The sequence below is a fragment of the Bidens hawaiensis genome, unplaced genomic scaffold (assembly GCF_021521415.1).
Source record: "Bidens hawaiensis isolate Kalapana, Puna unplaced genomic scaffold, B.hawaiensis_p1.1 tig00002553_1, whole genome shotgun sequence".
Lineage (NCBI taxonomy): Eukaryota > Viridiplantae > Streptophyta > Magnoliopsida > Asterales > Asteraceae > Bidens > Bidens hawaiensis.
Window position 1 is genome coordinate 2,690,128 of NW_027491139.1, and position 13,500 is coordinate 2,703,627.

The 13,500-nt window shown below is 34.7% G+C and overlaps 1 protein-coding gene across 1 annotated transcript; it reads left to right on the plus strand.

Moving 5' to 3' along the window:
• Positions 1-3,793: 3,793 nt before the first annotated feature.
• On the plus strand, positions 3,794-10,063 carry LOC143620384 (phosphate transporter PHO1-like). Its single transcript, XM_077092091.1, has 15 exons — positions 3,794-4,073; positions 4,714-4,806; positions 5,124-5,358; positions 6,011-6,344; positions 6,428-6,476; positions 6,598-6,669; positions 7,535-7,664; positions 7,768-7,888; positions 7,979-8,228; positions 8,336-8,440; positions 8,557-8,601; positions 8,700-8,852; positions 8,949-9,227; positions 9,502-9,638; positions 9,724-10,063. Exons 1-15 carry the CDS (start codon positions 3,825-3,827, stop codon positions 9,812-9,814), a joined length of 2,343 nt encoding a protein of 780 aa, XP_076948206.1. The 5' UTR covers positions 3,794-3,824; the 3' UTR covers positions 9,815-10,063.
• Positions 10,064-13,500: the final 3,437 nt, after the last annotated feature.

Consider the following 13,500-nt stretch of genomic DNA (forward strand, 5'->3'; position numbering starts at 1 on the left):
TGATAAGTTCTTGATAAAGATCCAAAAGCCGTCCATAAGAAACAATTAAAAACGGCAGTTACAATTTGCAGCACTCGTCCACCGTAAGCTACGGTGGCCACCGTAGCTTATGGTGGCTTTAAAAAGCCTACGGTGTCAACAAACTGCCTTACGGCAGCTAATATTCTTCAACTCCACCATAGCTTACGGTGGGTACCGTAAGCTACGGTGGTCTTCACCATAAATTTCTTGTTTTCGTCATAACTTTCTCGTTCTAAGTCCGTTTTCATCACTGTTTTCGCCCACGTCCTCGTAATTCCATCATCTAGCTTTTCATACCTGCCATTACACGAGTAAACGTAGTTATCCAATTCAACAAAATAAACCAATTAAACACATGAATATTAACGGACTTAAACCACTTAAGGGTTGTCCCATGGACCACCCATCAGAAGAACAAGAGGGGGGGTATTCCTGTAACCACCCTCCGGTGTGAGAATCAGTATCGTTCGTAAAGGAGAAGTACTGAAGTATATAGACTAAGTATAGTCAGAGTATAAGTAAGTCAAAATGAATGTGAATGAATACCTCATGCAGGTTGACAAGATATTTATAGCCGAAGGATGCAGGAAGGTGATTGGGCCAGCTGTCATCTTCTAGAAGATCTTGATAACTGTCTGGACGCATGTCCCTTTGTGATAGGTTGAGCTATATGTCCCATGTACATGGGCATAACAACCAGGACACGCGTCGCCTTATGATAGGTTGGACCATACCCTGGCCATGTGCACGGTTATAACAACCTGGCCATGTGTTCTTTGCTCATTGGCTGGCGAGTCACGTATTCTTCAAGTAACAATCGTGGATACTTTTCTAGAGGGTAGTTAGTTCATGATAGCGGTCCAGTTGGCATTGCCTTCCAGTCATTTTGGCGGACAAATGTCCTATCTTACGGATGACTTCTGAGGGTGCCTGGATGCTTCCGCGTACGGTGCGAGGACGTTCTTCCTCTACCGTGTTATGCGGGTGATCCGTATGTCCCACGAGTGTTATATGAGGGGTTCCTCTATAACCCGCTAGTAGTACTTAAGGGTATTTGGATCTTTTTTGTACCCTACCTCTATACTTCTCCATCTCCAAAGCATAAAGATTTTATGTAGTAAATCTCTATATTAATAGTTCCCTATTCACATCTCTTGATCTCCAAAGTATAAGAGTCTATCTCAAGCATATCGGTTTGTACCTCAAGCATTGAAAAATAATAATACACACATAATTTAGAAATTGAGATGGAGAATGCGATGTGAGTGGTTTAAAAAAAATTGTGATAAATTTTTAAAAGGAATGAGTTTTTGAGATGGCGATGAAGATTTCAATGGAAATTTTTATAATGCTAAGAAATAACATTTTTATGTGCAAATTTTTTCATACACAAACGTAAAGGATGCTTTATATGATTTTGTCTAATAATTGTTAGTAGCTATAAATCGATCATTTAAGTTTTTTAATGAAAAAACGGTTACACACACCCCGTCTACTTGTAAACTATTTCAAGAGAAAATCTACTCTCATGTCAGGTTTTGAACCCTAATCTTCACTCTTAAAGACAAAAATCTTTACCACTCAGCGAGTCGGAATGCCTATAGAGGATTTAAGATAGTGCTTAGAATAGCTAATGATGTTTTAGTTCAAAGTCACTGCCACTGACGTTGGGTCTTTGTCAACCGGGCCCCTTTGAATTTTAATTAACTTGAAGTTAATAAAACCATTAATCATATATCAATTGAAGGCCTCAAAGGCATCTGCTGTATCTAGTCTAAAGCACACCTTGAGTTGCAAGAATTAAGTTAGGACGGCCCGATAGTGTTGTATGGTAAGGCTAGGCCTTGAATTAAGCCTTTGAAAAGAATAGGGTCCTCATATCTCAACAAAACTTATATATATATATATATATATATATGGATTAGATCCGATACAAATAAAATTAACCTACTAAGTATATAAATAACTAGTGTGATTACAGTTTAAACTAAAGTAATTATGTTATTGAGAATAAAAAGTGTAATAATAAAAACTCTAGTTATTTGTATTTGATCCATACACTAAATTTATATAATTAAAAAGTTGTAAAGTATAAACTTGTGTAAAAAGACTTTGCAAATGATGTGCTTGCTACTCCGGACCTATCATGAGGGATGGATTGCATGTGGTTGATTATTTCTAATCATCAAGCTAGCGTTATGAATTTGGTTACAAAAGTTTTTGTGAAAGAGTTCCTTTTTTACTTTTGCTTTCTTTATCAATTTGTTCTCCTAGAATTTTATTGCGTGTAAGGAACATACGCCTTTTCAAGCGTTGCAGTGGCTTCATAACGTCTTGTGGCTTTACAATTCATTTGATGGTAATTCATGTGTCTCATGTGTCATAAATATTTGAAGTTTCGAATAACTTCAAACCTATATCATTCTAAATCTTAAAGAAATTAACGAGTAGAATTAAGAACAAGAAGATCACAAACATATATTAATCTTAGATTACAGCATTTGTTTCAAAGCATTCGACGTTTGCTCATTCGATTCTATCTTGTTTTCATAATTTTTGTATTTATGTGGAAAACTAAATATTTTGAAACATTGAACCATGCATTTTTTTCAAGTATTTCTAAACCATCCCACACACTTTTTGCAAACCAATAGAATTAGACCTCCACATTTTCTCCCTTATAAAGAAGTTTAGATGACTTTTGATACTTTATCGTTGATACTTGTTTAATAATGCAAACCAATAGAATTAGAACTCCACATTTTCTCCCTTATTAAACGAGTTTGATGTTCTAGGCTTTATCACAATTAGGCCACACAACTTTTTTTTAGGATTGCAATCGATTTGGTCACCAACTACTAAGAAGGTACAAGTTTATTTTACACTAATCTGTGTGTCATTTGGCTAAAATGTGTGGAATATGATAGCTTAGATATTTGTGTCAAAGAACGGTAAAGCCAATTGAACGACCAACTTTGAGGGGGGTCACCCCTATACGTTATTAGGGATCAATTAGTGTCGCACATCATCGGAAAAAAAAGTAGGTAAGCATTTTTTTGTGGAGCTTAATTATTGAGAAAATCCATTAGTGTACGTACATCGTATCTTGCCAAGTGATCCATCAAAGTACAGAGTACGTTACTCCGAATGTGAATAAAATATCGATGTTGCTTTCTTATTTTACTTTTATATGATCAGTTAGTGTGTGCTGCCACTCTAAAACTTAGGATACTTGAATATAACACGGGTAATTAATTGAAGTGTTCAATTTATAGTTAGTATGCAATTGGGAATTCCATTAACTAATCAATTCATTTCTTCTTTTGCTTTGTTTTTGGTAAATATTATAGGAGTAAAAGAAAATGAAAAGTGAATAATAATAATAATAATAATAATAATAATAATGGGAACACATCTAGCATAAGGTAGTGAAATCAAAATGAACTTAAGGAGGCTCCATTAATCTCCATATGTAGTAATTATATAAATTTATCTAAAATATATAAAGTGAGGTGAAGAGGAAAAGGAAGCAGCCATTATATTCCACTTCATCATCCATCTTCTTTCTTTTTAATTATTTATTATTTTCTTATTCTGAGTTCTCTCTTTGGTCTTACAAAAAGATTTTGCTTGTTAAACTGTTTTTTCTCCACCTACACATTCTCTCTCTCTCTCTCTCTCTCTTACTATATATCTTTAAGTACCCCCTCTACTCATCCCCCATATACCATCTCTCTCTCTCTCTCTCTCTCTCTCTCTCTCTTACCAAGAGAGAAATAGATTGATAGATTATTGAATAAAGAATGGTGAAGTTCTCTAAGGAGCTTGAAGCCCAACTGATTCCTGAATGGAAAGATGCATTTGTGAACTATTGGCTACTCAAGAAACATGTCAAGAAGGTGAAACTGTCTAGAGCATCGAAGCTTAATTCCCGAACCACTAACTCGAATCATGATTATGGTGTTTCGATATTTGATGTGGCTCGATCTTTCCTGCGTCGCGTCTCCTGCAATGGCACCAATGACGACCGGCCACCTGATCAGATTCTTCAGGTATCTACTTTTTCATCAGCTTTTACTAGTTAATTATCTTTTATTGAATGAATATACGGTTAAAGTACTTAATTCATAAGCATATGTATGTATAGCTTCTGAACTAAAGTTTTTAAAAAATATATTTTGGTGCATGTCCTCATCATGGATTCCGTGTCATCTTTCATGATTTTTTTTTCTTTCTTTTGTTCCATGAAATCAGATGTTTTTTGCATATGATCAGCTGTTGGTTCTGTTACGTTACGCATGAAACCACTCCATCATATATATCATCTTCCATTATATATATGTATACTTAATTTTATTCATTAGTTTATAACTTTAATTAAAAAACCGTGTCTATCGTTTGAAATGAAGCATGCAAATTATGAAGTTAAAGGTGTAGATAGTGATTAACAAAAGCGGCGAGCTGGCGTTTGCAAAGCCATAAATGTGAATAAAATGTCTATTTTGGGAACCTAAAAGCCAATAAAATGGTTGTCATCTTTAACTCACGATACCATCGTGACACAAAAGATAACATATGGCATCATGACATGTATCACAATTTAAACACATAATATATTTTGTTGCAAAAAAAACACAGTGTAGATAACTTATGACTTACGATTGATATAATTTTACACGTGTCATGTTGAAGGTTAAAAATGCAACTATGGAACAAGGTGACGTAGAGGAAGACGAAGTTGATGAAACTGAACTTGTTGATCATTTGTACTCGGAGGAAGATGAGGTTATTAATGTTAACTTTTTTATTTAAGTCGATACATGCAAACATGGTTGTAAAAATCTCGCCCAAGCGCCGATTAATAACTTGCTGGTACTCCACCGACCAGTCATCAATTAATCATTATTTGATCACAATCGGTTATTGAAAAATTTTATATATAAAATTTGGTATATGTACATATATTTGAAAATTTTAAATAAATTTCAATCCGACTAGTGTCGATTAATCGGAGTCTACCCTATCGTCTAACTAGCGCCAAGCGAATTCTACAACATTGCATTGTATGCATATAATAACTTTGGGTACTAATTAAAAACTAGGTGAAGGAGTTCTTCGAAAAATTGGATGAGGAACTCGACAAGGTGAACCAGTTTTACAGGAATAAAGAAAGCGAGTTCCTTGAGAGGGGAGAGATGTTGAAGAACCAGCTCCAGATATTGTTGGACCTCCAGCAAGTACTTGTTGATCGTCGAAGATCGCGGTCAAACAGTTTCAACTCCACCGCATCGTCCGGGTTCCTACGCTCATACTCATCTGGCCGGACCTCTGACTCGGGTATACACTATATATTTTCTTTTATTCTTTCTTTTCATGGAAAATCAAGTACTATACACGTGGATGCAACTATATATTTATAAATAATTGATAATACGTGTAATCAACGTGCTAGATTAATGGGATTGTACATTTGTACCATTAAAGAAAATGATAACTAATGGGATTGTCTTAAAATTTCAAAAGTAAAGGCAAGTGCACTTTTGGCATAACACTAAACAGTTTATTTGAAATTACTTATATAAATATGGTATGATTCCGAACGGATGTTATTATTTATATTATTAGATTTGGTTATTTGTTGTTTTTGTCGCCACGTGTGGAACACGGTTCTAACTTAGTTCCCTAATAAGTATAAATCCTAGAGGACACACGACATAACTTTATAGCTCCTCAAGCGTGAAAAACGCTTCTAACTTGTATTAAATAATGATGGTAATTAAAAGTATGTATATTTAGATATTTAAAATAATTTTTATTTATTATAGATACTTATTATAACATTAACCAAATGCAATACGCGGTGTATTGACATAAATTTTTTCTATTAACAATTGTATGACATATTGACATTATATTTTTTCAATCTTGTGTAATCATGTGATTCTAATCTGGTAGAAAATTAAAGTAGAATAAATTGGTATATGTGCAGAAACTGCATCCGAGTTTGGTGAAAGGGACGGAGAGCCACAAACGGATGACGTGATATCGGCTCTAGAAAAGAACGGAATCAACGTGATTGGAGCAGCCACAAAGGGAAAGACTAAAGACGGAAAGCCCAAAACGTCAATGAGGATCAATATTCCAGCAACCACGCCTACTCGAACCATAACAGCAGTTACGTCGATGCTATGGGAAGATCTAGTGAACAACCCGATGAAACATGGTGAATACATCAATCGCAAGAAACTTCAATGTGCTGAAAAAATGATCAGAGGGGCTTTTGTCGAACTCTATAGAGGTCTTGGTCTACTAAAGACTTATAGGTACAAAACTAAATAAACATACTTACCTTAAAATTAGCTATGATTTATGACTAATCATTTATGGTGGTATTATTCGCTTGCAGCTCACTAAATATGGTGGCTTTCGTGAAAATATTGAAGAAATTCGACAAGGTAATTGTATAAGCTTTGTGCATATATGCTACATATACATATGATGAGCAATGTTTATTGATACAAGAACTTTATAGCCAAAAAATAACGGTCTTGACTTAAATTACCATTTTCCTTATAGGTGTCTAACCAACAGTCATCAGCAAACTACCTCAAGGCTGTCAAAAGATCTCATTTCATTAGTTCCGATAAGGTATATATCATCTCTTGCGACCTTTTTTTAGAACGGCCAATTTCATTGAACAAACGTGTAGCGCTAGCAAGAAGCTAGACAAAATGCAATAAACATCCAATTGTAAGTTAATTAATGCATTATTGCATTATCGATTTTACTATTGAAAAGGTATATAGAGATGTATACGTATAAGGTAATGAGATTTTGTGTTAAGGCTAGCCTCGATCTACACCTACAGGCAGGTGTGAAATATATGTATAAAGTAATAATGAGATTTACTGGCTAAGTAAATTATAAAGTGAGATCGATCGGTCAACTTTTATGCATGTGACATAAATATTAAATTAAAATGAAATTAAGAAGATAAAGTAATTAGTGAGCACTAAGATGTCTAGTGGGTCTAATTATTTGTTTTATACACCAAGTATTGAGGTTTTCCTAGTAAGGCACCACTAGCTAGCTCATGCTTTTCTACTCATGTACATATACATACATAATTATATAAACTTAATTATCATATCAGTTACGTGATTAATTTTCATATCAATTTTGTAATTATTCATATAAGATTATAAGTTACTTAGTGATTTATATATGTTACCGTAATTATCATATCAGTTGCGTGATTAGTTATCTTTGTGCGTAATTATGCATGAACCTCGCCCCAAGGACACGTGTAGCCTACTAGTAGCTTCGTACGCTTTGTATGTGTATAAGAACCTTTGTACAATAACGTACCCAATATATGTATGTATTTATATCGCATGACCATGTAATACTTGTGGGTATAAATAAATTTTAACAAGCTCAACTCAGCTTATAATAACCAAGTAAATCAATTACCTAATTATTAGTGGTGCTGATTATTTAAAATAATGAATAGGTGGTAAAGTTAATGGACGAAGTGGAAACATCTTTCACTAAGCACTTTGCCAAGGATGACAGGAAAAAGGCAATGAAGTTTTTGAGACCCCGGCAACAAAAAGACTCTCACATGGTCACCTTTTTCGTTGGTATAATTAAATTACTACCCCTAGCTTATAATATTACTGGCTCAGTCAGTCACAAATCCCAGAATTAGTTAATTAACAACCTTAATTTTTGGTGATGCAACAGGCCTGTTTACTGGTAGTTTTGTAACCATGTTTGCTGTATATGCAATATTGGCACATATCAGTTGCATGTTCTCCCCAAAAACGGAAACTGACTATGTCGAAACTGTCTATCCTGTCTTCAGGTATATATTTCAGAAATATTTGGTATTTTGACACAAGTCTCAATGGTTAATTACTTAACTTTATGTGTGTGTGTGTGTGTATGAATGCAGCATGTTTGCATTGCTTAGCTTGCACTTATTTATGTATGGGTGCAATCTGTTCTTGTGGAAGGCTACAAGGATTAACTACAATTTCATATTTGAATTCCAAGCCTCTACCGCACTCAAGTACAGAGATGCGTTTCTCATAGGCACAAGCATGATGACTGCTGTTGTGTCTGCCATGGTATTGCATCTTGTCTTAGTTTCCAAAGGATTTTCTCCGTCCGATGTTGACACCATTCCAGGCATTCTTCTTTTGGTAAGTTTACTCTCTTTCGCACTTTCACCGAATCCATGTAACTACTTATCATTATGTTTTCATAGATTTAGTGGTTAGTGATCAATTCCATTTAATTTCATTTTCAGATATTCATTGGGCTGCTTATATGTCCGTTGAACATCTTCTATCGCCCAACTCGCTATTGTTTTCTTCGAGTCATACGCAACATAGTTTGCTCTCCTTTGTACAAGGTACTAATAAATCTAAACAAATATCAGTTACATACATATACATATATGTAATAAATTAATATTCGTATCTTTTTGTAAGGAAGCATATTAATATGAAATGTGTCATCAATTCACAGGTTCTGATGGTAGATTTCTTCATGGCTGATCAACTTACCAGCCAGGTATTTATCTAGATATGGTGCATAGATAGATAAGTTACTGCAAGACCATTATTTTGTGTCTTTTACATGTGTATTTATTAATTATTCTGTTGTTTTAGATCCCGTTGTTGAGGCACATGGAATCGACGGCATGCTACTTCCTTGCCGGGAGTTTCAAAACACATGAATATCAGACTTGTAAATCAGGGAAGTTATATAGGGAGCTTGCTTATGTAATCTCCTTTGCACCGTATTATTGGCGTGCTATGCAGGTAAATAAAGACTTGGGGTTTACTTTTAATACCGCAAACAAGATTATGATGAATAATTAATTAAGAACATTTGAATGATACATTGTATACATGCAGTGTGCAAGAAGATGGTTCGACGAGTGTGATGTGAACCACCTGGCTAACTTGGGGAAGTATGTGTCAGCCATGATTGCAGCTGGAGCAAGGTTAACTTATGCAAGGCAAGAAACGCAATTGTGGTTGATCATTGTTTTGGTGACTTCGTTGATTGCTACCGTATACCAGCTATATTGGGACTTTGTTAAGGATTGGGGACTTATGGATCCCAAGTCCAAAAACCTATGGCTTAGAGATGAACTTGTCCTAAAGAAAAAAGGCTACTACTACCTGGCCATTGTAAGTTACCAGCCGCTATCATCAGGGGTGCAACCAGCGGAGGATCAAGAGGGTCCATTGACCCTCCTACCACTAGAACTTGTCAAACTTTTATATATAAAAACTAGTGATTTTTTTCAAGGAAAACATGAGTTTGACTCTTTAGTTGTAGTCGGAAAACAAAAATTATCCTTTGCCTGAAAGATTCTGGTTCCGTCACTGGCTATCATCATGTTTTAATCATATTGTCATTCAGGTCGTCCTAACTATAACTACAAAACTTCTTGATATGCAGGCCTTGAACTTTGTTTTGAGGGTGGCTTGGCTGGAGACTGTGCTACAATTCAAAGTTGGATTGTTCGAGTCCCGATTGCTTGAGTTTTCCCTTGCTTCGTTAGAAGTTATACGGCGTGGCCATTGGAACTACTATAGGTAAAACAAAATATATTATTAAAGGGTAATATATGTTTTGTTTTCTTTGATTTGTGTACTTATATACTTTGATTAACTGATGCAGGCTGGAAAATGAGCATTTGAACAATGTGGGCAAGTTTAGAGCAGTGAAAGCTGTTCCTTTACCATTTCGTGAGACTGATTCTGATGGGTGAATTAGAATTAATAAATAAATTATCTCGGGTGTATGCGATGGATAGGATCGATATGATGGTTGGTTGGGACAATCTGAATCATCCATTTTATAGATCGAGTAGGCGAGATGTAAGGCTGTGAAGGATATGATGGAGCATCTGAAAGCAAACCAATTAAGTTCTTTTTTTTAACAACGCTATTGTATGTATAATTTATCAGACATTAAATCTCCTTCGTAAATGAATAAAACTTACCTTTCAGGTTTCATATATATGATTCACATATATGAACTAGTAGTCCTATGCATAAAATATTCTAGATTTTTTTCAACAGCAAACTGTTTCACCTTAAAATCACTCAAACCTTACACTTGCAAGGATTTGAACTCACTCTTTTGTTTTCTTCACTAATGATAAACGTATATATCATATATATAGACCTTATCTATGAGTGAGTGAGTGTAAATAATAGCTGATAACATTCCCTTGAAAGAAAAACCGAGGAAGCAACATGAAGCTTAGACTTAAGATAATCATATCGAGTTGAAGTCAATACTTTGATTAGTAGATTAGCAAGTAGTGTGGTTGTAGATTCATTGAGAACCCGAGATATCTAAGAGAGCACCATGTCACTAACTAAGTGTAAGTCAATCTCAAGATATTTCGTCAACTAATGAAACAGCTTAACTACAAGTAGCGCCAAGATTGACTCGCCATAGAGTGGGTTGACATGAAAGAGAAACATGGATCTTACGTAGAGCCGACGTCATCCATCAAACATTAACGACTTGTGTTTCCCGATTTTTTGTTGAAAGGGGGGCTAAATTACAAGGATTAATCACTTGGGGGTTGGAAATTTTTTTTTTCAAAAGGGGGTTGTCTCCATTTGTAATGGCGGAGAGTTTTAAAAATATAGGGGTGTCGGAGTTAATTAGAAAATGTAAGAAATTTTAAAGGTACGAGGTATTTCCCCTCCATTATCAATGGCGGGGACTGCAAAAGTATCTCCCCTACCTTTCTAACGGAGGGGAGTTTGAAAAAGTTATCTCCCCTCCATTTGTAACGGCGGGGAGTTTGTAAAAGTTGGAGGAGACTTTTTTTAATATCAATTTAAAATTAATCTTACACAACTAGGTTCAACATGTTAAAAGCTAAAAAATTAAAAATAATATTAAGCAACGGTTTTTTTTGTAAACTTTGCTTGTATTTATTTAATAGTCATACGTGATTTTCTTAACTAATTTTTTTCTTGACTAATTTCTTTTACGTGAGTACTTTGCAACGCATGAAACGAGGTCTAAAATGAGGTTCATACATGAGAGATAAATGTCTTCAAAATAGGCGATTCAAGATTATGATAACTGAAATTTAAAAACTATATAGCAAAATAGGCATAACTTCAAATTTTAGAATAGCATCAACCCTCAAATCTTTTGTATAAAAAAAACATTTTGCAGACTCTCCGCCGTTACAAATGGAGGGGAGATACCTTTTTCAGACTCCCCTCCGTTAGAAAGGGAGGAGAGATATTTTTGCAATCCCCGCCATTGATAATGGAGGGGAGATACCTCGTACCTCTTAAAGTTCTTACATTCTCTAACTAACTCTGACACCCCTATATTTTTAAAACTCCCCGCCATTACAAATGGAGGCAACCCCCCTTTTGAAAAAAAATATTTTTCCAACCCCCCAAGTGATTAATCCTTTTAATTTAGCCCCCCTTTCAAAAAAAAAATCGTGTTTCCCTTTGAAGCTATAGAGTCCGCCTCCTGAGCTCCATCGATTTCATATACATGTTTTCAGACTCATGACATTAATTCCTCATGACTAGTAGCATAAATGTTACGTCACCAATAAAAGGTGAAGTTGGCGAGATTTCGACTATGTTTCGGATTGAGTTTGAAAAATATTTATTGACTTTTTCAAAAAGCCATTTTGAAAATTCAGAATTTGAGGCTTTTGAAAAACTGTTTTTTAAACCAATCAAAAATCTAAAATAAAAAATAATTTTGTGATTACCAAACCCAAACACATTTTAACTTATAGATAATAATCATTTTTCAAACACAATCTCAAACATTATCAAGTAGAGCATATGTTAGTGTGAAAACTTAAAATGCAAGTTAAAAAGTGTCAAGTGTGTAGATAAAAATGAAATAGGATGTTGCATTTGCAGTATTTCTCTTAGGATTAACTGTAACATCTGGTTTTTTTGTTTTTAAATCTATCATTATATTTTATCATATTGTGAATGGTTTTATTTATGGGCGCAAACGAGCCGAGTCGCCTCGTTTAACTTACACAGAGCTCGAGCTCGGCTCATTTCAAGCTATATTTTCAAAGCTCAAGCTTGGCTCAGGCTCGACACGTTTACTATTTATCAATTACTTTTTTATATAATTATAATTCTTTTTCTATTATAAATTTATGTATAAAATAATATATATTATTTAGTTCTTTTTATTTAATTTTTCATGACGCTATATAAGTGGAGTGAAGCTTGGGTTCGGGCTCGTTTAGGCTCGTGAGTCGGATCGAGCTCGAAAAAGTAAAGCTCGGGCTCAGACTTGTTTATTAAACGAGTTTATGGTTAGGCTCAAGCTCGGGCTCGATCTTTAATAGCTCGCGGACAGCTCAGCTCATTTGCACCCCTAGTTTTATTTACCTTGAATAAAATTAAACGAGAAAAATTTATTTATTTTTATAATAGAAAGGCTTGAATTAAAGTAGCAAGTTTGTGTGATATATGGCTAGTGACTAGAGTTAGGGGATCAAATTGTAGATTATAAAAACTTGATTTTAGTAATGGAGCGACGAACAGGAAGAAGACGAAGGTGAATTGCATCTTTAGATCATCAAATTGAAGATAAAATCCACACCATTATCATCTTCAAGTTGTGATTGAAAGCTTTAGAAATCATCAAGTTGTAAGCTTTTCTAGCCCTAACCTCATCAATTAGGGTTATCTTCAGAAATCTCATATGTTTATGATAATTTCCAACTTAGACTCGTTGCATTTGATGATTATAGACCAATGTAATCAATTCTATGGTCAAATCAAGAAAGTGGGTAAATGGGTTTTCATGAACTTTAACCTAGCCTCTAAAACCTTCAACAATTGCTTATGATTAGTGTTTGCAATGCTGTTATAAGAAACTTGCAGATAGTATGTAGAAACTACTTGAAATTATAAACCTTGTGCGTTGAACCTAAACAAATTGATTAAAATGCTTCAAGATTTAGTATGCACACCAGGTGTTTGATGAAATGCCACCGTTCATAAAGTTTGATTTGAATTGTTGAATTATAGGTTTTTGATAAAATGCCAATGCCACCGTTCCTATAGTATGCCTCTGCTGCTGATTTGGATGAGCAAGCGTGGCGGCGGCAGAGAGCAGTCTACTGTTGTTGTGGTTTGATACGAGCATTCCCATCTGGTAAAATTTCAAGCTTCTGACTTGAGTATTGTTATGCTCTTTATATGAGTCATTCACCTGTGCTATGACGCCTTTATAGTTTTAAATGAACATAGTGAAATTGGATGACCATGATTCATTTCTGTTAATTTTGGGCTTATCGGTTACTACCAATATACCTAAATTTCATTAAACATTTATTTGTGGGTGTTATATAGTTAACCATAACATAAGTGAAAATGGAAAATTAGATGCAAGTCCATATACCAACTTTTTAAACAGAAACAAAGC